This window comes from Narcine bancroftii, chromosome 1, assembly GCF_036971445.1.
Source record: "Narcine bancroftii isolate sNarBan1 chromosome 1, sNarBan1.hap1, whole genome shotgun sequence".
NCBI lineage: Eukaryota > Metazoa > Chordata > Chondrichthyes > Torpediniformes > Narcinidae > Narcine > Narcine bancroftii.
The window spans coordinates 448,818,256-448,844,216 of record NC_091469.1 but is presented as its reverse complement, the minus strand read 5'-3'; the positions used below and the strand labels follow the sequence as shown (position 1 = coordinate 448,844,216).

At 37.8% G+C, this 25,961-nt stretch overlaps 1 protein-coding gene and 1 long non-coding RNA gene across 5 annotated transcripts in view; one reads left to right on the top strand and one right to left on the bottom strand.

Annotated features, from left to right (window-relative positions):
* LOC138751771 (uncharacterized) overlaps positions 1-25,961 on the top strand; it is a 692,174-nt gene that overhangs the window by 343,265 nt on the left and 322,948 nt on the right. The gene's annotated exons all lie outside the window — the stretch shown is intronic.
* The window catches only part of odad2 (outer dynein arm docking complex subunit 2), a 355,511-nt gene that overhangs the window by 268,435 nt on the left and 61,115 nt on the right, over positions 1-25,961 (bottom strand). For all 4 annotated transcript variants that reach the window (XM_069914511.1, XM_069914512.1, XM_069914514.1 and 1 more), the window contains one exon: positions 1,315-1,523. In XM_069914511.1, coding sequence (XP_069770612.1) covers positions 1,315-1,523 — 209 coding nt within the window. The remainder of the gene's footprint in view (positions 1-1,314; positions 1,524-25,961) is intronic.

The window sequence follows — 25,961 nt, the reverse complement described above, 5'->3', positions numbered from 1 at the left end:
TGATGATTGTGCTTCCTTGAGTTCAAAATGCTCTAAAGAGAGCCCAATCAACCCAGTCCAAATTACAAATCCAATTTCCAACTTTCTATTGTCTTAAATTCTGTTTCTTTTATTATCTAAAATTGTAGTGACTATTTTCTTTTATAGTCACTTGGAGAATATCAGAATGTTGTTGGTGTCTATGACTTGTTCAAACAAATCCATAATAAAGTTGAGTTGAGTTTCCAAAGTTTTTTAAACATTGTTAATGTTATTATCAGTTGGTATACATTGTTATAAGCCATTAAGTTGTTGGATGGTGCTAAAACTTTGTTAGACGGCCAATAAAAATTGTCAGAACATTCTAATTCCCAACCATTTTGTAGAACAAAGGAACTAAACTAACATATATAATCTCTCTAACTAGCCATAAAAACTTGGCTTGAAGATATTCCTAGGAGATACTCAAAGAATATGTAAACAACATCATCAAAGCCACAAACAGAATTTGCTTGCAAGCATAAAATACATTTTAACTATTACATCTATTGATATTTATGGTCATGTGGCTAGCAATTAAACATTGATTATTATTATTGCTCTATCAAGTTCATGTCTACTCTCTATAAACCAAAATAATAGAAACATGAAATCTGCGGATGCTGAAATCTTAATAAGACAAAAAAATTGCTGGAGGACATAAGCAGGTTAGACAACATCGATGGCTAGAAGTGGTCAGTCAACATCTCAAGACTCAATTACATAACCTATTAAGGCTCATCCCTTTGATTCATGTTGATTTCCCTCAAATATTTATCAAACTTTCTTTTGAAATCATTGTTCACCTCTTCCGCCATGACCGTTATAGGAAGCAATCCCTTGACAACTATCACTTTAAATGTAAAAAAAATGCCTATACCATTATCTACATTGCCAAGCCCCTTTATTATTATCCATTAACGGGAAAGTGACTTGTTTTTTTTTGCTTTCCTTATCTAAATCTTCCAATATTTCATATTTTCATCAAGTTTCTCATCAATATCATTGCTCTTAGGTTCTTTACCCTAGTCTCTTCGGCATCTTCTTAAGGTCCTTTACAACCTTCCTTAAATCCAATGATCATAGGGTGCAGAGGTACAACAGGAAGAGTAACGTAATGAGTCAGTGAGAGTACGTGAAAATTAACTAATAAAACAAATATTGGCTCACTTTTTGGAGATGAAAATTCCCACATTTGTAAAACTTCTTTCATCATAAAAATAACTATATTTCATGCAACTTTTACATCAAGCTGCAGGTTGACAAGTTTGCAACATTTCACTATTGGCTACTTACAGCTGGTGATGAGATGACTCAAGACTCTTCAGGGTATGTTCTTCTTTCTTTACATCCCTTATTTTAGATTTTGGAAGTTTTTTTCTCTCAAGTTTATTCTTGTCCAGATAATCAATAAACTTTTCATTCTGATCAACTTCATCATTCACAGGTATTTCTGTTTTTTGAATCTTATGAGGAGCAATGGTTTTCTTTTGCAGCACAAAGTTCTAATAAAAGTTAAATAAGAAGTTCTAAATAATAGAAAACACTTCCGAGAATATATTTCTTCATCAATTCAAATAGGATTGTATATTGCATATGTAGTTTTTATATAATAGTTATATTACTGGATTAATTTTGGTTCCAAGAGTTCATCTAAAAACATGAATTTGAATCCCACCATAGCAGCTGGGAAAATTAAATTCAAGAAATTAAAAATTTTAAAACATCAACATTAAAAAATATCATGAAACTTTGAGATTGTTGTTATCACTGGACCTGATCTAAATGCAATTTAAGACCTACTATTGCAAGTGAATTGGTGCAGATGTCCTCTGGTGTTTGCTACTCTTGCCCTGGGAAAAATGTGCTGGCTCTCATAATCCTGTAGACCTTATAGACTAATGATACTGTGGCATTAACATCCACGGTGATGAAGTATTTTGAGAGGCTGGTGTTGAAGCATATCATTTCCTTTCTGAGCAGCAACATTGATCCATTCCAATTTGCCTACTGCAGCAACAAGTCTACAGGAGATGCCATCTCACTGGCTCTCCACAAAACTCTGGAAACCTGGACATTCTCCTGAGATCTTGCAATGTGAATTCTTCAGTCTTTCAAATAAGATCTGTTTTAAAATGTGTGTATGTATGTGACCTACTCTAAATCTTATAAATTCTCCCCAAATATTAATATTGTTACAGGACCAAAGAGCCTGTACTGTGCTGTAATATTTTGTGTTCTATTGTTTTATTGTGAATAAAGTTTATTTATGGAAAACAATGTTTGACAGCTTTGTGGGAAATTACTTCATCCTTGAAGGAATAAAAGTACTCATATCCTCCTGACACATAAACAAATGATTTTCTTAATATAATGAAAAATAATATATAACCTAAGATACTTGGATTAATTACCTTTAGGGTTAAGAAGTATTGGCCACGACATCGATATAGTACAGTTTCACATGAGTCTTTTCAGAATATACAAAATTCTGCATACTGCACTGCACTAATGGTAGAAAAATAATGAGGTAGGGAACAACTGATGTCCTAATAATTTTATTATTTTTGTTCAATATCAGAGTAAATGTTGAAAACATCAATTGTTATCCAATAAAATATATCTCACAAATTTGCCTCAATAATGCATTTTTTTAATGTGATGCAGTTTAGTGCAAAACTGGGGTCTTAAATCAAAACAAAAAATTTATGAAGGGAAAGAGACTGTGGTTGACTGAGAAAATACATTGAAAAGCATAATAATGGACAGGTAATGGTTAGCTTTCAAGGAAATAATGCACTCAGTTGCATGGAAAAATGGCTTTATGGCACAGGAACCAAGAAGGAAACTTGATTCATTTGTGACAAGGAACTATAAATAGTATTAAAATTAAAGAAAAGGGAATGGCAGTAGGCCTCAGGAGCATTTATTTTAACTCAGCAGAAGAATATCAAGAAAGGTGAAACAGAATATGATTATAGACTGACAAATAAGTAAAAATGACCTAAATAGTTATATAAAAGGATTATTTAAGACAAATTAGTACCCTTGCGCATAGAGAAAGGAGAATTTACAAAGGGCAAAAAAAGACATGGCAGGCGAATTACTTTACACCCCTCTGTAGAAGAAACACAAAATCTGCCCGATATAATAGAGAAGCAAGGATCTAATGATAATGAGGAAATAAAGGCACCCAGAATAAAGAGTACAAGAGAAATTGGTGAGCTTGAAAACTAATAAATCCCAAGGATTTGATGATCAAAATTCCAAAATTTTATAAGAGATAGAGGTGCCCCAGAAGTCATCTTCCCATTTTCTGTGGATATTGAAAAGTGATGCAGACCAGGAGTGCATTAAAATCACCAACTAGAAGTAACAACAGTTAAAGCAGGGGTGGAAACGAGTGATGTCAGGAGACTAAAATTGGCAGCCTAAATAATGGCACAAATATGTTGTCTGACACTCAAGTTAGGGCCAAGTATAACATCAAATTTGTGAACATTTTTGTTCTGTATCAGAGAGTTGCCAAGGAGAGAGATTGCGTTAGATAATTTAACTTGTGATACAGGAATTAAGATGCGCTAAGACAGCATATTCTGCTATAGAATAAATTATGGCTCAAAAACAGATCCAGCAGTAACATCCTGACAATTTGAAGATATGCTCCTAATCTTCACTATCTATTTCTTACCACTGATTTGAATCTCTAGACCAGTTTTACCATCAGTTCAATGAGTTTTAACTTCATATATAATTGTTCATGAGGGGCTTTTGCCAGCGATCGGGACTGGGGTTTGAATCCTATATTGTCTGTAAGGAGTTTGTACATTCTCCCCGTGTCTTCATGGGTTTCCCCAGGGGCTCCAATTAATTGGGTGTAAATTGAGCAGCATGGACTTGTGGACCAAAATCGCATGTTACTATGCTGTATGTCAAAATTTAAACTTATTGGAAAAGGGAGACAGGAAGAGTTCAGTGCCAGCAAGTTCCTATTTGAGTGAAGGGCAATATTGGCAAAATTATGGAATCCTGGCTGACAAGGGATATTGAGACTTTGGTATGGAAAAACGAAGCATACACTTGGTATAGGCAGTTGAGTAACAAACCACAATGAAATATTTAAATTAATTCTGGTCTAAAATCTGCACATTTGAGTACATGATACAAGTGAGTTTTCAAACTCCTACCAGTGGAATAAGATGTCCAATTGAAAAGTAGCAAAAATCTATCATTAAGCTCTAATATTGAAATAACTGAAATCAACCTAAGATGTTATATATGAATAAAACAAATTAAGTAACTTATTGTCCATTAAATACTGAGTAAGGGCTGCTATTGAGGTGATGTAGAAAACTGCATATAGTAATAATAAAACTAAATAGACACTGAAGCAGAAATTACTGGGCCGACAATATCTCGGCTTCAAACTTTTCAGACTTGAACAGTATTCCAGTAGAAGTTATTTTAAGAAATTATGCCAACTTTATTTTTCATTGGATCTTTTTCTCTTTCATGTTGAAGGTGACAATTCATGATGGGATAGGGTTTTAAATTTGTTTCCACAATTATCTCCCCAAAGTGATTATCCCTTATTTGTGAGACTTATGCGAAAACTAAAAAAAAATCCCACTAAGATTCTAAAGAGACTATTTTAATTTGCATAGGTTCAGTTAACAAGCATCACATAATTCTTTCGCCGTTAATAAATAACAGATGTGCATCAAATGTTATTGGTGATGCTAGATGAGTGACATTTTGCATGAGTGAAATGAAACGTAAGTTTCTGTAATACACTGGCAAATAAAGTGCTTTGGATAAAGTGAATGTACCACATCAATTTGTTAGATTTTCTCATTTATTCAGTAATTACAAAATGCAAATTATTAGGCTCTGTGTGATGGTAGTGCCAAGATTCAGCATTATCTAAATCCTTGTCACCAGTATCAAAAGCATATTTCAGAATTGTCCTCCAAATTCCATTGCTACTGGCATGTAAAAACTAAAGTGGTAGCATATTGATTACAGGACATTCCATAGTACATGCTGCCAATAAATTGCTTTTGAACTGTAGTCATTTTTAAAGGCAAATGCAATAGCCAGTCTGCAAATACTAAGATCTGAAAACAGCTAAGTGACCCGTTAATCTGTTTTTTTGGCACTTTTGATCAAATAATGTATATTGGCCTGGATAATGGAGTAACTTTTAAGTTGTTATTCAAGAAGTTGCAGGGGGCCTTTTATGTCCATTTGAGGGGATGGAGAATGTTCAAGTTTAATGTCCAATCAAAAAGAGGCCATGTCTTAAAACAATTAACCCTTAACACAAGAAACATCTGCCAAAATCATAAATAAACCTGCAGTCTAGTAATAATGTGCGTAATCTAGTTCAGTTTTGGATGCCAGTGATTTAAAGGCTGAAACCAAAGGAAAAATAGAAAAAGATTTAAAAAAATAGATATCTCAATACTCCTGCAGTGGAACGCTACAGCAGAAATGATTAGTTCTTATACAGACAGATAAAGCAGGTTACCTGAAGTTGGTTAATTTAATATGAAGCCCAGAAAGATTCAATGAACTCTGACAGAAGACGAGATGTTTTTGCTCATACTTGCATTGGGCCTTGTGACAGTGCTGGAAGCTACATATAGATAGATCAGAATGGGTTGGAAAATTGAAGTGGTTTTATTTTTTCAATTCTGCATGTACACAGGTTTTAGCAAAGATGCAGATTGTGATATCCTCCGGTTGGTTACATGTCAAAACAGAGCCAGTTCTATCCCTTTTAAAAATATTTTATTTTTCATTTTTTTAATAAATATACATAGTAAACTCTTCAGTATCATGATATATTAACATTTTTCATACAAAAAACAAAAAAATCCTCCTCCATACCTACAAAATATAAAACCACACACCATCAGAACTCACACTTATACTATCCATAAAAAATCTAGAAAATATCTATTGGTAAGTCACATCTGCTTATATTGTAACAGCATCTGTTAATATCATTATTATAAATGGGTCCCTAAATGGTCCAAATATGACTGCCATAACTTGACAAGTCATACTTGTTTTTTAGATTATATGTAATTTTCTCCATAGGTATACAACTATTCATCTCTGCAGTCCAACATGCTATGATTAAGGGAGAGTCAGACTTTGAAGTAGTTGCAATATACTTCTTAGCTACTGCTAAAACAAATTTGAAAAAATAAATTTGGAATTTAGTTCATTTATTACCAAAAGGATAAAGCTCAAGGTTGTACATGAAGGCTGCCCTTGTTAATGTTTCAGCAATATCTTGCCAAAAATGCCTCACCTTCATGCACGACCACATAGCATGTAAAAACATTCCTGTTTCAATCCCATATTTAAAACACATCTCCAATATTTCAGATTTTGACTTATGTAGCTTCTGTGACATGAGATATAATTAGTGTAGGAAGTTATACTGAACCAATCCATATCTTGCATTTTTAATTGATGTCATATTATCCAAACACCAATCATACCAACATCTTTCTGATATTACAAAGCCTGACTCCCATCTGCAGACCTGGTTTTGTACTTTCAAAGAAGCTCACTGGATCATTCCCTTCAGTTCCCTCCTTCAATTCAATAATTCAAACAATGATGCATCTGCTAAAGTTTTCCAAGTGGTCGATCTTATCCAGCAACATTTGCTTGTGGAAGTCTCATTTTTTCATATCGTCTTCTGAAGCTTTCAGTTTTTCTTGTGTTGTAACCAGGTCAACTTCCATTTGGTCCATTCAATTTATTGTCATCATTTGCCTCTGAGAGTTCATCCATCTTCTCTGACATGTTCTTTATTGCATTTTCCACACTTGTAAAACATGTACATAAGATCTCCATCTTCTCCAGATTTTACTTAAACTTGTGCTGACCCCCAGCATTGCCGGGTTCAGCTGGTCACAACACAAGGCAGTTCTTGTGCCACTAGCTTTCAGGCTTTCACTCAACGATCCCGGTGGACTGGGTGGCTCTTCAGATTTTGTTTTTTGCAGTCTTGGTTTTTGCTAGTCATTTTGTATATCCGTAGCAGAAAAATACTTAAATTTAAACTTCTACATTGTCTTTTTATCACTCTTCACAGAGAGCTCATTCAAGACACGTCTGCCTTGATCCTTTGTATGTCCAAGCCCCGCCAGTTCAATCTTTCATGCTGATGCTACAATTCACAATTATCCATCTATTTGTTTACTGCCTGCTCCTTCCTGATGGCCACCTTTTTAACAGTAAATCTATTTTTAATGTTATTTCTGCTTTTGCTAATTTTTTTGCCTCTTTCAATCCCCAAATATCTGCCACCCAACCCCACATGCCTTCCAGTTGCTTTATCACCACTGAATTTATGTTAGCTCCTGATCCCATCATCATTTTGCTAAATATCAGTCTAATTTTCAGTACTTCCTCTGTCATTTAAACCACAACCACTCCAAACTCAAGAACCAAGTTGGTCTCCTTTTAGATCTTAAATTCAACCTGTTATCATTAATGTGGTCTTACAGTGAAAATATAATTTAGCTTGAACTTGAAAGTGTGAGCAATGACTGTTCCATGCACATTCAAAGATGTAGTTTCATATCTCTCAAGCACATCATTCATTATTGAGTCTATCTGATGATGAAATCAGAGACATGAAAACTGAGACATGAGAGACTGAAGATACTAGAATGCAGAGCAAAAAGAACTACCGAAAACTGGATTTTAAAAACAGCAGGTTAAACAGCATGAGTGTAGGCAAACTGATGATTATGTTTCTGGTCTATACTCTGCATCAGATCTGAGAGCACAGGGAGTAGGTGGCCAGTATACGGAAAAAAAGTGAGACATGAGACAAAGGCTGGTGGGTGGTAACTAGAACCAATTAAGATTAGGTGGGGGGGGGGAAATCCTGATGGCCAATGGGCACATTGAGCCAGGTATGGAAGTGGGAGGTGGAATGTTGAGACAGGTGGAAACAGAAAAGAATAGGATTTAAAAAAAAAAATATATATATATATATATATATATATATAAAATTTTCCAATTTCTAATTTCAAGTCACCCACTCCCCTTGTGTTCTTCTCCCATTCCACTAATTCCGCACAGAGTCTCTCTCCCTTTGTTCAACTTTTCTATCGCTTCATCATCAAACCCCTTGTCACCAAAACTGATTACCTTCTTATGGAAGGCTTCTTCTCCCTTGGCTCACTTTCCTTACCCCCCTTCCCCATCTGGTCCATATATCCATCATCCTGATCTGGTTCCACCTATCAGTTTCTGTCTCTACCCTTTTATATTGTCTCTTCCATATGGCTCCATCTGCCATATATTTATTTTCTTACTTGTTTCTAGCTGATGTCTCCCAGCATCTGTTTCAACATATCCTCTCCATCCTCCATATATTTCCATCTGCCCCTTATTTGGTTCCACCTATCACCTACAAACATCTGTCACATTCTAAATGAGGCATTATGTGACTATAATGGAACTTTTACCTTACCTCTCCTTCCCACATAGAGGGTTCATGAAAAAGATTGGAGCACTTTGAATCATGTACAAGTAAGAATCAACTTTCAGGGCGATAAATACTCCAGAACCCGTGTCAGGTAAGTGGGAAACCGTCAAGGAGGGAAAGAATAAAGCGAGAAAAACGGAGAGCACACCAGTGACTATCCCACTCAGCAACAGTTATGTTGTGTTGGATTCTGTTGAGGGTGATGACCGGACAGAAGATGGCCATGGGCACCAGGTCAATGGCAATGAGCCTGGCAGAGTGGTGCAAAAGAAAAGGAGAAATGCAGTAGTTATTGGGGACTCCATTGTCAGGGGTACGGACAGGAGGTTCTGTGAGCCAGATAAGTATACCCGCATAGTGTGCTGCCTCCCTGGTGCAAGGGTACGAGATATCACAAATAGGGTCCAAAATATTCTGAGAGGGGAGGGAGAGCAGCCTGATGTCTTGGTACATGTGGGTACAAACGACATTGACAAGAAAAGGGAGGAGGTAATGAAAAGGGATTACAGTGAGCTGGGACGAAAGCTGAAAGACAGGAACGCTAGGGTGGTGATCTCGGGATTACTACCTGTTCCAAATGCAAGTGATGAAAAGAATGTAAGGATAAGGAAAATGAACGTGTGGCTGAGGTGCTGGTGTACAAGGCAAGGATTTGGCTTCTTGGATCATTGGGATCTCTTTTGGGGAAGGCATGATCTTTACAAGAGGGACGGGTTGCACCTAAATCCAAAAGGTGTCAACATTTTGGCAAGTATGTTTGGTACAGCAGTGGGGCAAGGTTTAAACTAATTTGGCAGGGGTATGGGAACCAGAGTGATAGGAAAAAGGGTAGAGAAGATAAAGTTATGGCCAGGAAAAGTAAAATAAGAAATGTAATGTTGAGAGGAGAAAGTAAAAAATCAGATGGTGCAGTGAGTTTTCGGATCAATGATAGTCTTAAGAAAATTACAAAGAAAAATAGTGGGCAGAAAAATCAAAAGAAAAGATTACAGAAGTCACTAGATATTAAAAGGACAAAGAGCATAAGGGCACTTTATCGGAATGCCCGCAGTATTAGAAATAAGGTTAGTGAACTTGAGGCGCAAATCGGTACCCATGCCTATGATTTGGTAGCCATCACGGAAACATGGCTTCAAGGTGACCCTAAATGGGAATTAAACTTTCAAGGGTATCAGGTGGTGCAAAGAGATAGACAGGATGGTAAGGGAGGTGGAGTTGAACTCTTAATCAAAGATGAGCTCCAGGCAGTAGTGAGGAATGATATAAGATCTAAAGAGCATAATGTTGAGTCCATTTGGGTAGAGATAAAGAATAACAAAGGGAAAAATTATTGGTGGGTGTTATCTATCGTCCACCATATAACAATAGTTTAGTGGCACAGGAAATAAATAGAGAGATAAGTGAGGCATGTAATAATGATACGGCAGTCGTCATGGGGTCTTTAACTTCCACATAGATTGGGAAAATCAAGTTGGACGTGGGAGTCTAGAAGAGGACTTCATAGAATGCATCCGCGATAGCTTTCTTGAGCAGCATGTTAAGGAACCCACAAGAGAAAATGTTCTCCTGGATCTAGTGTTGTGCAATGAGATAGGTAGAGTAAATGATGTAATAGTCAGAGACCATCTGGGAAATAGCGATCATAGTATGATTGAATTTCTCATTCAGATGGAAGGGGAAATAGATCTAAAACTAATATATTATGCTTAAACAGGGGTGACTACCATAGGATGAGGGACGAATTAGGCAGAGTGGACTGGGAGCACAGACTAATTGATGAAACAGTTGAGAAACAGTGGAAGATTTTCAAAGAAATATTTTGTAATGCTCAACAAAAATATATTCCGGTCAAGAAAAAGGGCAGCAAGAGAGGGAAAAATCAACCGTGGTTAACAAAGGAAATAAAGGAGAGTATAAAATTGAAGGCGCAGGTCTACAAAGCTACAAAGGGCAGTGGGAAACTGGAAGATTGGGAAAACTTTAAGAGACAACAAGGGGTTACAAAGTGGGTAATAAGAAATGGGAAAAAGGATTATGAAAGTAAATTGGCACAAAATATAAAAGCAGAAATCAAAAAATTTTATAAATATATAAAATGGAAGAGGGTGGCCAGAGTTAACATAGGACCCTTGGAGGATGAGAAAGGAAAACTGGTAGCAAAAAATGAGGAAATGGCCGAGGCATTAAACAAATATTTTGTGTCAGTCTTCACAGTGGAAGACATTTCCAATATGCCCAAGTGCGGAGTTAAGGATGCGAATGTTGGGGAGGGCCTTGATAAAATAGTTGTTACAAAGGAAGTAGTGATGGAGAAACTAATGGGACTAAAGCCAGACAAATCACCTGGTCCTAATGATATGCATCCAAGGGTTCTGAAGGAAATGGCAGAAGTTATAGTTGATGCATTGGTGGTCATATACCAAAATTCCTTGGATTCTGGGCAGGTCCGGGCAGGTCCTGGCAGACTGGAAGACAGCAAATGTCACACAACATTTTAAGAAGGGATGTAGGGAGAAGACTGGAAATTATTGGCCAATTAGCTTGACGCCTGTGGTTGGAAAAATGCTTGAAGCCGTCATTAAAGATGAAATAGTGAAACTTTTGGAATGTAAGGGTTCAATCAGGCAGACGCAACATGGTTTTAGAAAGGGAAAATCTTGTTTGACAAACTTGTTAGAATTCTTTGAGGATATAATAGGTGCGATGGATAGAGGGGAATAGGTTGATGTTGTATATTTGCATTTTCAGAAAGCGTTTGATAAGGTGCCGCACAAGAGACTTACCAGTAAGTTACAGGAAAGTGGAGTCCGGGTAAATATATTGGCCTGGATTGAAAATTGGTTGTCTGACAGGAGGCAGAGAGTCGGGATAAATGGGAGTTTTTCAGGTTGGCAGAGAGTGGTAGGTGGGGTACCGCAGGGGTCAGTGTTAGGCCCACAACTGTTCATCATTTACATTGATGACTTGGAGGAGGGGACAAAATGTGGTGTAGCCAAGTTTGCGGATGACACCAAATTGAGTGGAAGAGCAAATTGTAATGAGGATGTGAAGAGTCTGCAGAGGAATATAGTTAAGCTGGATGAGTGGGCAAAGGTCTGGCAGATGGAGTACAATGTTAGTAAGTGTGAGGTTATCCACTTTGGCAAGAAAAATGAAAGAGCTGAATATTATTTCAAGGGTGAAAAACTACAGCATGCTGTTGTGCAGAGGGACTTGGGAGTGCTTGTGTATGAATCGCAAAAAGTTAGGTTGCAGGTGCAGCAGGTTATTAAGAAGGCAAATGGAATGTTGGCCTTCATCGCTAGAGGAATTGAATTCAGGAGTAGGGAGGTAATGTTGCAACTCTATAAGGTACTGGTGAGTCCGCACCTGGAGTACTGTGTCCAGTTCTGGTCTCCATATTTGAGGAAGGATATACTGGCTTTGGAGACGGTCCAGAGGAGGTTTACTAGGTTGATCCCTGGGATGAAGGGGTTGACTTATGATGAAAGATTAAATCATCTAGGATTGTATTCGCTCGAGTTCAGAGGAATGAGAGGAGATCTTATAGAAACTAATAGGATTATGAAGGGTATGGATAGGATAGATGTAGGAAGGTTTTTTGAGCTGGCCGGGGAAACTAAAACGTGAGGACACAGTCTCAAGATTCGGGGGAGTAGACTTAGGACAGAGATGAGGAAAAATAGTTTTTCCCAGAGAGTAGTGAATGTTTGGAATTCTCTAACCAGGGAAGTGGTTGAGGCTGCCTCATTAAACATATTTAAAATTTGGTTAGATAAATTTTTACATGATAGAGGAATTAGTGGATATGGGGAGAAGGCAGGTAGGTGGAGTTAGGTCATAAATTAGATCAGCCATGATCATATGGCTCGATGGGCCATTTTTGGCCTACTCCTGTTCCTACTTCCAATATTCCTATATGATGCTTAACAATAGAAAACTAAGAGTAGGAAATAATTGAGTCAAAACACAATCTGCTGGAGGAAATCAGTGGATCGAGCAGCATATGTGGGAGAAAAAGAATTGTCTCAAAGGGTTTTGGCGTGAAACATTGACAATTTGTGGAGCAAATGAGGTACTTGAAGAATATAAAAAATGTAAGAAAACCCTCAAGAAAGAAATCAGGAAGACTAAAAGGAGATGTGAAGGAAAATCTAAGCATTTCTACAGGTATATTAAGAACAAAAGGATAGTAAGGAACAAAATTTGTCCCTTTGAAGGTTAGAGTGGTCAGCTTTGTATGGAACCAAAAGTGATGAGAGAGGTCTTAAATTGTGTTTTTTTTCATAAGTATTCACTCAGAAAAAGGCCACAGAGTCGTGAGAAGTAAGGAAAACAAGCAGTGAGGTCATAGAACCTCGACAGATTAAAGAAGAGGAAGTGCTTCCTGTCTTAAATCAAAGAAGGGTGGATAAATCCCCAGGGCCTGACAAGATATTTCCTTGGACCTTGAGGGAGGCTAGTGCAGAAATTGCAGGGGCTCTGGCAGAAATATTTAAAATATCCTTAGCTATGGGTGTGGAGCCAGAGGATTGTAGGGTAGCTCACATTGTTCTGTTATTTAAAAAAGGTTCCAAAAGCAACCCTGGAAATTATAAGTTGGTGAGCCCAATGTCAGTAGTAGGTGAATTACTGGAAGGTGTTCTAAGAGATTGGATAAACAATTATCTGGTTAGCCATGGACTAATTAGGGATAGTCATGCCTTTGTGAGTGATAGGTCATGTTTAACCAACCTTATAGAGTTTTTCTAAGGAAAGTTGATGAAGGAAAGGCTGTGGATACAGGGACTTTATTAAGGCCTTTGACAAAGATCCACAAGGGAGGTTAATTATGAATGTTCAGAAAAGATAAATTCATGGTGAAGTAGTGAACTGGATTCGACAATGGCTGGATGGGAGACGCCAGAGAGTAGTGGTGGATAATTGCCTCTCAGACTGGAGGCGTGTAACTAATGATCATTGTTGTTTGTCATCAATATCAATGATCTAGATGATAATGCAATAAATTGGATCAACAAGTTTGCAGATGACACTAAGATTTGAGGTGTTGTGGACAACAAAAAAGGTTTACAAAGCTTGCAGAGGGATCTGGACCAGCTGGAAAAAATGGGCAAAAAATGGCAGATGGAATTTAACCATACGGAATTGCTTATTGTCATATGTACCAAGTATTACGAGCTCCCATTTCATTTATTAAGAGTATCACTTTAAGACTGCAATCATTCACAGCTGTGGAGAGACTGGGTGGCAACAGCTAATACAGGCTGTACCAAAATTTGTTACTTTGGAGATGAGAAAGAACATTTGTTGCTTTTTCCAGGGACACAGGTGGTGAGAGAGTCCGGTGTGCAACATTGAAGGAAACAGCGTTCATTATGACCAGCAGCCAATGACTCTGTGTGTGATAATGGACAATTCATCTGATTCTCCCTGTCAGGAAAAGGAGAATTGCTGCATCAGATCGTGACCAAAGTAATGGTCATTTCGATTGACCTTTACCTGGGTTTTGGAAGCATCATGGAAGCCATGAATTTCATATCCCCATGCAAGAAAAAGGGGAATTGTGCCAACCATTCATACAAAAGGATATTTCTCTGGAAGAAATTTGACAAGGATTTGTGAGTTTTCGGCAATCCAGCCATTCAGTCTCTCCCATCTATGTTTTTCATCTCTTTGAATACATCCATCTGGCGCTGCCTTCTTTTTCTCCTCAGCACAGAAGAATTTGTTATCACGTGACCAGGTTTTGTAAAATAGTGGCAAAGGGGACCCGAAGGTTTTTCCTTTACTTGCTTCCCTTCATCTTTACCTCTAGCACTACTTCCCCATTTATTTTCTAACTTATTTGGATAGTCCATATTATACTTTTAGAAGGTTCTACCTGGTACAAATTTAACCTTGTGGGTAAAAGCATACTCATCTGCTGATTTAGCAGATTTCTGACAAGCTTCCACTCCTAATTTAATCTAAATGTGCTTTTATGTCATTAGGAATGCACCTTTTAATTTCCTCAACTAATACCAGCTCTGTCTATCTGTTATAATTATCATTTATATTTTTTGAAGTGCAAAGCACACAGCTTTGTCATTCGTAAGAACCATATAAGACAGGTTCACTGATTTCCTCAAATTCCTGAATTTTTTCCAATAAGCTTCTAGAATTAATCCATAAGCTTTAAGCATGGCTGTTTTCACAGTCCCATAAACAGCAGCTTGTTTAGTTGTAAGGGAAGAGTAAGTTTGTTGAGCTTTTCCTTTAATCAAGCTCGAAATGCTGGAGATATTTATCAAACTCAGCCTCATCAAATGGAAGAACTAACCTAATCTCCCTACTGGTCACCAACCACAAGTGCCAGTGAAAATCCTTCGAGATACTGCGGCTGCCAGTCACTCATCTTGGACAGTATTTTGTAGTTTGGCGATGAGACTGCCATGGGTAAAATTTGATTCAAGGTGATCGGACTTGATATCTCTGCAGAGGATAGAGTTGAAATCAGCATTAGTTGATGGACCTGTTACAATAGGGATCTGATCAAGTTTACCAGTGGGTTTTGTTGTTATGAGGAAATGATCTTGCAGAGGGTAAAGTTGTCATTGCAATGCAGTTGACAGCTAAACCAATCATTGATGAGATACTGACAGATTCTGATATATATTCAGCCTGCGCAGTGACTCATGGCTATGGCTAAAAAGCTTGCCAGTGCAGATGGTTTTGTGCAGACTGATTTCATGGGGATTGAAATCTGTGATAGTACAAAGCAGCACTCAGGTTGTAATGACCTGCCAAAGAATTTTTATTTGACCAGAGTTCTAGTATTAAACCCAAGTGTAAAGATATGTTGTTATCCCAAAAAGAGTTTATAACAGGGCAGAACAGAGATCCCAATCTTACTGAAGTGAGAGATAAGGGTCTCTCTGATGATGAAGTTAAGAAAGTCCCAGTTCGCTATTATTTCAAGGAAAGATGAGTTTACAAAGATGTGCAGTTAAATTTGTTAGATTATGTTTCCAAGTTTGAAGATTGTTTACAAAAAGTATGTAAATTAGCTTAAGAGAATTTGAAAATGGCTCAAAGCAAAATGAAAGTCTAATATGATAAAACGGCTAGGGTAAGAACTTGTAAACCGCGGATGAAGTGTTTCCTCAACAAATTCTAATACGCTTAGGGTAAAATTTTCAGGCCCGTATGAGATAGAGTCAAAAGTGAATGAAGTCAGCTACATAGTTAGAACACCTGATTGGAGATGTAAAATACAGAGTTGCCATGCCAACATGTTAAAACCTTATTTTGAGAACTTGGCTTTTTAGCAACGAACAGCCTTCACCAGCGGTATTAGTTGTTGATATAAATATGGAGTCTAGGGATCATGAGTCAGTACAAGATGACTCTTGTGAGGGTCACTTCAAACAAAATATTATCCCAGCTCGCCTGTCTAATTCAATTGTTTTGCAGAATGTGGATGCTAAGTTGGCTCATTTTCAGCCCCAGGAAAAGGAGCAAATGAAACAGCTTCTTTTAAACTTTAGGAACATGTTTCCAGATGTCTCTAAGAAAATCCCAATAGCTTGTCATGATGTTGATGTGGGAGAGACAAAACCTATCAAGCAACATCCAATTCAAATCAATGTTGAAAAGTGCAAACTGGTAGATAAGAGATTGAAGAATGATATTATTAGATGTTCTACCTCAGATTGGAATTCACTTTGTGTCCTGGTGCCTAAACCAGATAGGACAGTTAGATTTTGCACTGATTATAGAAAAGTTAATGTGGTAACAAAGATCGATGCTTCTCCTATCCCTAGGGTGGATGATTGTATGGACAAGGTTAGATAGGCTATGTTTCTTATAAAGATGGACTTATTAAAAGGTTACTAGCGTGCTCCCTTGGCAGGGGTAAGGAAATTTCTGCATTTGTGACCCCGTCGGGGTTATAGGAATACAATGTTTTACCATTTGGAATGAAAAATGCTCCATGGACATTCCAAAGAAAGATTAATTCTGTGATTCAAGGTTTAGAGCATACTGATGCTTATATCGATGATTTGGTTACAGGGAGTGACACCTAGGAACCACATATCTCTCTGTGTTAAGAGAAATTTGACAAACTTCTAAAAGCAAACTTTACTGTTAATTTAGCTAAAGGTAAATTTGGCCATGCTACTGAGACTTAACTTAGTTATATTGTTGGTCCTGGCAAGTTGATGCTTGTTGAGGCAAAAATTCAGATGATTTCTGAGCTTCCAATTCCCAAGGGTAAGAAAGCTGTTAGGAGGATTTTGGAATGGTAGGGTATTATCAAAAGTTCTGTAAAATTTTGCTGATATTGCCTTTCCTTTGACTATCCTTCTGAAGAAGGGTGAAAAGTTTGTTTGGACAGAACTTTGTCAGGAAGCCTTTGATAAACTGAAAGCCATTTTATGTCACCAGCCTGTGCTTAAGTCACCTGATTTTGAGAAGCCATTTTCTTTAGCAGCCGATGCTAGCGATGAAGCTGTGGGAGCGGTGTTATTACAAAATAATGGTTATGGTAATATTGACCATCCAGTGGCTGACTTATCCAAGAAATTCAGTGAACATCAAAAGAATTATTCTACCTAGAGAAAGAATTATTGTCACTTGTACTGCCATTGCAGCATTTTGATGTTTATATCTGCACAGTTTAGGGACCATTTGTGGTGTATACTGACCATAATCCCTTAGTGTTCTTGAGTAAAATGAAAAACAAAAATAGACAATTGTTAAATTGGAGTCTAATTCTGCAGGAATATGATTTAATGATAACTCATATTAGAGGCAAGGATAATGTAATTGCTGATTACCTTTCAAAATGTTACGTATGCAATGTTTCACAGCATGTATTATATCATGTAACAATAGAGAATGGATTATTTCAAACATTGTAGGTTGCAGTTAAAATTTTGCCCTTACAGATCAAAATTTCTTTGTTGGGGGATATTATGAGCTCCCATTTTATTTAGTGTGAGTATCACTTTAAGAGCTAGCACAGGCTGCAAACATTCACAACTGTGGTGGCAATAGCTAGTACAAGCTGTACCTAAATTCATTATTTTGGAGAGGAGAAAGAACATTTGTTCCTTTTTTCCAGGGACACAGGTGGTGAGAAAGTCATGTGTGTGCAACACTGAAGGAAACAGCATTCATTATTGACTAGTGGCCATCTCATCAAACACGGAGCAGGAATGACTCTGTCAGGTAAAGGAGAATTGCTGCATCGGATCGTGACCAAAGTAATGGTCATTTTGATTGATCTATATCTTTGTTTTGGAAGCATTGTGAAAGTCACGCATTTTGTTTCCCCTATGCAAAAAAAAGGGGGGAATTGTGACAATCATTCACATGAAAGGATAGTTCTCTTGAAGTAACTCGACAAGGATTCATGAATTTTCTGCAGTCTGGTCACCCAGTCTCTCCCATCTCCTATGTAATTACCTCTATGCATCAGTTAAAAGTCTGCGTTTCAACAATGGATTTCTAATTCTGACTTTGGAATGACTTTCCAGAATTGTGCCTAAGCTATAATGGTGGGTATTTCTCACACTCTCTCTCTCACACACACACACACACACACATACACACACACACACATTCATGCATAGTTGGGTTTTATTGGACAAATGTGTTATATTATTAGTAGTTATTAATAAATATAGTGTTTTAAAAAAAAAACAATAACCCCGCATTGGTGATTTTTCATTGCTGTTGGTCTGCGACATATCACAAGGAAAAATTATAAACTTTGTTTTGCATGCTATCCAGGAAAGTTAAGCTATCCTTGAGTACAACAGGTATTGAAAAAAAAAACCCAAAAGTACAGAGTAGAGTGTTACAGAGAAACTGTTCATTTATAAGTAGTTCAAGAGCAGCATAACTGTATGAATGAGAGGTCCATTGAAAGAGAAAGAGGGGAGAAGAGATGAGGTCTGAGGGTTGGAGGGTAGAGGAGAAGGGGGGGGGCAGAGAGGGGGAGATGGGTGGAGTAGGGAGGGGTGTAGGAGGATAGGGAGTAGTGAGGGGGATAAGTGAGTGGGATCCAGTAGCAAGATCAGGACTCTGGTAACAGTCTGTGTCGGGAGACACGTGGTGTGAGTCAGCGAGGGAGGCTCCAACATCTTCTTCTGCATGTCCAGTGCTGGAGTCAGCAGTCGAGCATCAGGAGCTTGGATAAGTAGGGGGTCAGGGCCCGGGTAGGAGTGGGCAGTTGTGTAGTCGGGAACTCCATGGAGTCCACGGCCAGGGTCAGTGTTCCAATGAGAGGCCATTGGAAGCTCTATTGGGTAGGCAGCCAAGATTAGGGCTAGGGTCGGCAGCTGTGGCATTCATTAGTGCATATGTTATGGTCCAGCATTTGGTTCATAACCTTCCATACCTAAGCAATTCAAGTGTTCATCCAGACCTTTTTAAATCCCTCTCAGGCAGTGCATTCCAATTAATAATCACAGTTGATTTACCTTAACTCTGCATTCAGCAGCAGAGTTTTCTTTTGTTTTTGGCAATATGTTTGGAACAGGCATGTGGTCCTAAGGGCCTGTTCCTATGCTGTATTGTTTTATGTTCTTTGATCTACTGTAGATCCTGCTATATTCTTTGATAGTCCTCCACACTGTCTACAGTTCCAATCTTAATGTCATCTGTAAATTTACTAATCCACCCACCTACTTTTTCATCTAGCTCATTTATATATTTTACAAACAGCAGGGCCCCAACACTTATCCCTGCAGAACACTACTGGTCACAGAACTCCAGCCAGAGTAACACTTTTCCACTGCTACATTCTCTTCTATTGCTAATTAATTCCAAATCCAAACTATCAATTCTGTAATTTCTAGATCAGCCTACCACAATGCCACTGTCAAATACCATACTAAAGTCCACATAGACCACGTCTATTGCCCTACCCTCATAAGCAACCTTTGTCAACCCCTCAAAAATCTCAAAACAAAGCCATGCTGGTTATCCCTATTTTGATCATGCCTTTCCAAATGGGTGTAAATCGGATCCTGATGTATCCTCTCTAATAGTTTGCCTACCACTGTTGGAATCTCTAATAGTTCCTCTACCACTGTTGTGAGGCTTAATGGCCTAAGATTTCATGAATTATCCCTATTACCATTCTTGAATGAAGGTACAGCATTGGCTTCTCTCTGGTACCTTGCCTGTTGCTGGTGAGATTGCTGGTGAATCTTCAAGTCGCAGAAAACTCATCACTTGCCTTTCCAACCATGTGGGATATATCCCATCAGATCCTTTAAGAGACAGCACCATCTTTTTCTTAATCTCAAAATTCCTAAATAGCTTGCTGAATATCAATGTATAGCACTCATTTAATAGTCATGGTCATTCACAGTGTTCTACTCTTAAGATCATTCAAAGTTGACACTGATCTCACACTTTGCTGCTCATTGCTGTATTGGGGAGGATACCAAAAGTTTGTTTTCAAAGACATGAGGTTTTATCTACTTTTCCATCAATATTTCCTTCAGGAGCTAGGAGGGCAGACATGTTACAGGTACAAACTCATTATAATATTACTCCTTTCAGATTCATCTTAAGGAAGCTAATTATAGGTACTGTTCCTCCAGAGGCCCTCTTAGGGTCTATCTGATTGCTGTAGATATTATTCTTCACTTGCCAGTCTGGAACCATCTGTCCCCTTCCTGCTTCAGGACTATTCAGTCAGTACAAACACCTTTCTCCATACCCATAAATGCAACAAAAGAATACAGCTATGGTGGCATGGTTAGCGTGATGGTTATATAGTGCCTGCAACCTGGGTTTAAATCTAGAGCTGTTTGTAAGGAGTTTGTATGTTCTCCCTGTGACTTACATGGGTTTCCTCCAGGTGCTCCAGTGCCACCCTCCAAAACATATAGGGTTGGTAGATTAATTGGACTGCACGGGTTTCATGGGCCATGCTGTATCATTAAATTAAAAATAAAGATTAAAAACTGTGGATTGATGCTTAAAGGCTGGTGACAGCACAAATATGAAAAAATGAAATAATAAGGCACTCTTAAAATAAGATAGTACTACACAAAGAAACCTAATTATGTTTGTTTGACATGGACAAGTTGCGCTGATGACCTTGTTTCTCTGCTGTCAGTCTCTATGATGCTATGTTCTCCTGGAACCTCATTGGAAAATGGTGCTGTTTAGGGGCTTTTAAAAACAGCTTTACATTGACACTCAAGGCTTTACAACAATTTCTTTAGCTTTCTCTCTTACTTATCACTTCCTATTGTAATCTAAGTTTCCCAATATCAAGCTCCAATACCTGAAAATACATAGTTCCATTGACTGCAATGGAGCTAAGTTTCAAAAATACATGTGGACACCACAATGCTTAGCTGAGGTGAACAAATATTTACAGTGTATTTCAATTGTGAAAATGTTTAAAACCTCAATTAAATAGTAAATTAACTTTCTAAATTCTAAGGAACACCCACTCTAGTTTTGTAGTTGCTCCTTAGAATTTAACCCTTAGAGTCCAGATATCATTCTGCCACTTTCAACAAAATCTATATATGCTACAGAAGATGTGGTGCCCAGATGTGGTCTGAACAGCATTTTTTAATAACTGCATCACAATATCTATCTGCTTGTGTTGCATTTCTAGTTCACATTCCATTTGCCTTTTTTTTATTACTTTCTATGTATTTTAAACATATGAATATGGATCAGTCAAGTTTTTTAAGTCTATCAACATTCAAAAGGTATTCTGGTCTATTCTTCCGGTGCATAGGAGGCGAAGCCATGGATATTCAGTGACTCTAAGGGGGCTCTCTTTTGCTTCTCTTTCTCTGGCTGGTCCTGGGCTATTTCTGCTGATAATGAATCTTTGTCTGCCTTTCAGTAGACTAAAGGAAATTTTGTGTCATATAACATTTTCTGTTTTATTACAGACAATAAAAATAATCTTGAATCTTGAAAGGACCTTGGGCTTATAACTTAAAACATTAAAACCAGTCTGTGTGTTTTTGCCCATTCCCTTAATTTGTTAATTTCTAAGATTATGGTGAGTTGAGGGAGTTAAGAGCTAAGTTAAAGGACAGGACTTCCAGAATAGCAATCTCAGGGTTGCTACCAGAACCATGTGCAGGTGAGTTTAAGAAGAGTAAGATTGTGAGGATCAACATGTGGCTGCAGGCGTGGTGCAGGGGTGAGGGTTTCAGATTTATTGACAATTGGGCAGTTTTCCAGGGAAGGTGGGACCTGTTCCAACAGGATGGTTTGCATCTGAACTGGAGGGGCACAAATATTCTTGCAGGAAGGTTAGCTAGAGAGGCACAGTGCATTTAAACTAGATAAAAAGGGGGAGGGGAATCAAAGTAGAGGAATAGATGTAAGGGAGAATGAAGAAAAAGATAGTAAAGTGGTTGACACGGTTAGATATAAACAGAAAATTAGAGGTGGAGAAGATGTTAAATGTTTTTATTTTAATGCTAGGAGCATTGCAAGAAAGGTAGATGAGTTTAAAATATGGATTGATACTTGGAAATACGATGTTGTAGCTATTAGTGAGACTTGGTTGCAGGAGAGATGTGATTGGCAATTAAATATTCCTGGATTTCATTGCTTCAGATGTGATTGAATGAGAGGTGGAGGTGTTGCATTGCTTGTCAGAGAAACTATTACTGTGGTGCTTTGGCAGGATAGATTAGAGGGCTTGACTAGGGAGGCTATCTGGGTGGAATTGAGGAATGGGGAAGGCAAAGTAATGCTTATAGGAGTGTATTATAGAACACCTAATGGGGAGCAAGAATTGGAGGAGCAAATTTGTAATAAGATTGCAGATATGTACAGTAAACTCAGGGTGGTGATTGTAGGAGATTTTAATTTTCTGAAACTAGACTGGGAGACCCATAGGGCTGGATGGTTTGAAGTTAATAAAATGTATGCAAGTAATTTTTTTGCAGCAATACATAGAAATACCAACTAGAGAAGAGGTAGTGTTGAATTTCCTGTTAGGGAAGGAGATAGGTCTGGTGACAGAGGTGTGTGTTTGGGAGAACTTTGGGAGCAGTGATCATAATGCCATAAGTTTCAAAATAATTATGGAGAAAGATAGGTCTGGACCCAGGGATGAGATTTTTGATTGGAAAAAGGCTAACTTTGAGGCAATGAGAGGATTGGAGTGATTTGTTTTATGGGAAGGATGTAATGGAGAAATGGAGGTCATTTAAAGGTGAAATCTTGAGGGTACAAAATCTTTATGTTCCTATTAAGTTGAAAGGAAAGGTTAAAAGATTGAGGGAGCCATGGTTTTCAAGGGAAATTGTAAAATTGGTTCAGAAAAAGAGAGATGCCTACAGTAAATATAGGCAGCTGGAGAAAATGAGGTGTTTGAGGAATATAAAGAATGTAAAAAGGATCTAAAAATAGAAATTAGAAAAGCTAAAAAGAAATACAAGGTTGCTTTGGTAAATAAGATGAAAGTAAATCCAAAGGGTTTCTGTAGTTACATTAACAGCAAGAGGATAGTGAGGGATAAAGTTTGTCCTTTAGAGAATCAGAGTGGTCAGCTATGTGTGGAACCAAAAGACATGAGGGAGGTTTTGAACCATTTCTTTTCTTCAGTATTTACTAAGGAGAAAGATATTGAATTGTGTAAGGTAAGGAAAACAACTTGGCAGTTATGGAAAATGTGATGATTGAAGAGGAGGAAGTTCTCGAGCTTGTAAGAAATATAAAGGTGGACAAGTCTCCGAGTCCTGACAGGATATTCCCTAGGACTTTGAAGGAAGAGAGTGTATAAATAGCAGGAGTTCTGACAGAAATATTTAAAATGTCATTAACGATGGGGATGGTGACAAGAGGATTGGCGGACTGAGCATGTTGTTCCATTGTATAAAAAGAGTTCAAGGAGTAAACCGAGCAATTATCAGCCTGTAACTTTGACGTCAGTGGTAGGCAAACTAATGGAAAATGTTCTTAGAGATGGTATATATAATGATCTGGATAGACATTGTATGATTAGGAACAGTCAGCATGGATTTGTGCGTGGAAGGTCATGTTTGACAAATCTTATTGAATTTTTTGAAGAGATTACCAGGAAAATTGACGAGGGTAAGGTGATCGATGTTGTCTATATAGACTTCAGTAAGGCCTTTGATAAGGTCCACATGGAAGGTTAGTTAGGAAGGTTCAATCGTTAGGTGTGAATATGGAAGTAGTAAAATGGATTCAACAGTGGCTGGATGGGAGATACCAGAGAGTGGTGGTGGGTGTTAGAGGCTAGTGGTGTGCCTCAATGATCTATACTGGGTCCATTGTTGTTTGTAATATACATTAATGATCTAGATGATGGGGTGGTAAATTGGATTAATAAGATGCAGATGATACTAAGATAGGTGGCATTGTGGATCGTGAGGAAGGTTTTCAAATCTTGCAGAGAGATTTGGGCAAGTTAAAAGAGAGGGCTAAAAGTTGGCAAATGGAGTTTAATGCTGACAAGTATAAAGTGCTACATTTTGGTAGGACTAATCAAAGTAGGACATACATGGTGAACGGTAGGGTGATAAAAAAATGCAATTGAACAGAGAGATCTAGGAATAATGGAACGCAGTTCCCTAAAAGTGGAATCTCAGGTGGATAGGGTAGTGAAGAAGGCCTTTTGAATGCTGGCCTTCAGAGCATAGAGTATAAGAGTTAGAAGGTAATGTTAAAATTGTACAAGGCATTGGTGAGGCAAAATTTGGAATATTGTGCTCAATTCTGGTCGCCAAATTATAGGAAGGATGAGAACAAAATAGGGAGAGTACAGAGAAAATTTACCAGGATGATATTTGGGTTTCAGCCCTAAAGTTATAGAGAAAGGTTAAACAAATTAGGTCTTTATTCCTTGAAGTGTAGAAGGCTGAGGGGGGATTTGATAGAGGTCTTTAAAATTTTGAGGGGGATAGATAGAGTAGATATGGATAGAATTTTTCCATTGACGATAGGGGAGATTCAAACATGAGCTGAGAGTTAGGGGGCAAAGTTTAGGTGCAACACCAGGGGAAGCTTCCTTACTCAGAGAATGGTGTCTGTGTGGAATGAGCTTCTAATGGAGGAGGTGGAGGCAGGAACAGTATTATCTTTGAAGAAAAATTTGGATAGGTATATGGATGTAAAAGGTATGGAGTTTATGGGCAGAATGCAGGTCAATAGGACTAGGAGAGTATAAGAAGGGCTGTGATGGCCTGTTTCTGTGCTGTAATTGTTACATGGTTATGTCTCCATCTGCACTGCTTAATTTGGTACCCAAACATTGATGGTCAACAAGTTGTATTATCAATTAACCTTCAAGTCAATAACAAATACACTGAATAAATAGGAAATCGGAATACCATGTGACTAGTATGCCTATTATTCTCATAAATCCAGATATTCAGCCAGATCACTAAGCAGCTGAAACATATTTCTTAAATTTCAAGAACTTCATTTTAAGAGACATGAAGAATATTATCAAAGACACCTTGGAAATCATGTAAATGACATATATGAACATCCTCTATCCTTCAGTTCCCTTGATCTTTTCAAAAGGTCAATCAGGTTTGTCAGCCAAGATCAGCACAAATCTGTGATGGCACTAACTGATCAAATGAAATATGTTATTGATACTCAATTTGCAGACATGTGTCATTTTCCAACAACAGATGTCAGACTGACTCGCCTGCAATTCCTCATGTTTCTATTTCCTCTCACCTTTAAATAGCTGAATGGAATGCATAAATCTTCTCATCCAGAAGGAACAGTTCACAAATCAAAAGAGCTTGGAAAATTATAGTTTGGGTGCACTTCCCTTAAAAAAAAACATGATGGAAACCATCTGGTTCTGGGAAATTGTCACACTGTAATCCCATTATGTTGTTCATTAATATTGTTTTCTTACCTAAATGTTGGCAAGTCCCACAGTGACTGAATATTTGTTTCCTTGGAATAACTGGCAAGTCAACCTACTTTAAATGCTGGCACAAAATATTCAATGTGATTGTTATTTCCATTTACAATATTAATGTTCAGTCTAAGGTGCCCACCCTATTTTTCTTCGTCTAACGAAGAAACATTGTCAGTTCTCCAACAAATCAATGTCCTGTAGACCAGGCATCCTCAACAGTGGCCCTATGCCCCCCTCCCTTGGGGACTACAGCACATTTAAGTAAAAGCCATTTTTTTACCTCACATAATAGAAATATTTTTCATGCTTTTATGTAGTGAGGAGGAGAGAAGTATGGAAGAAACTAAAGCAACTGCTTCACAGGGAAAGAGGCCCATAAATTTTGAGCACTCCTGGGAGCATAGTCCAAAAAAGGCTGAGAATAACTATTGTAAACCAGTATTGATTAGAAACTCACTGAATGAGCCACACAATTGTAACACTTACAAGATCAGGTCAGGCACAAGTTATCTTGCAGCAGGT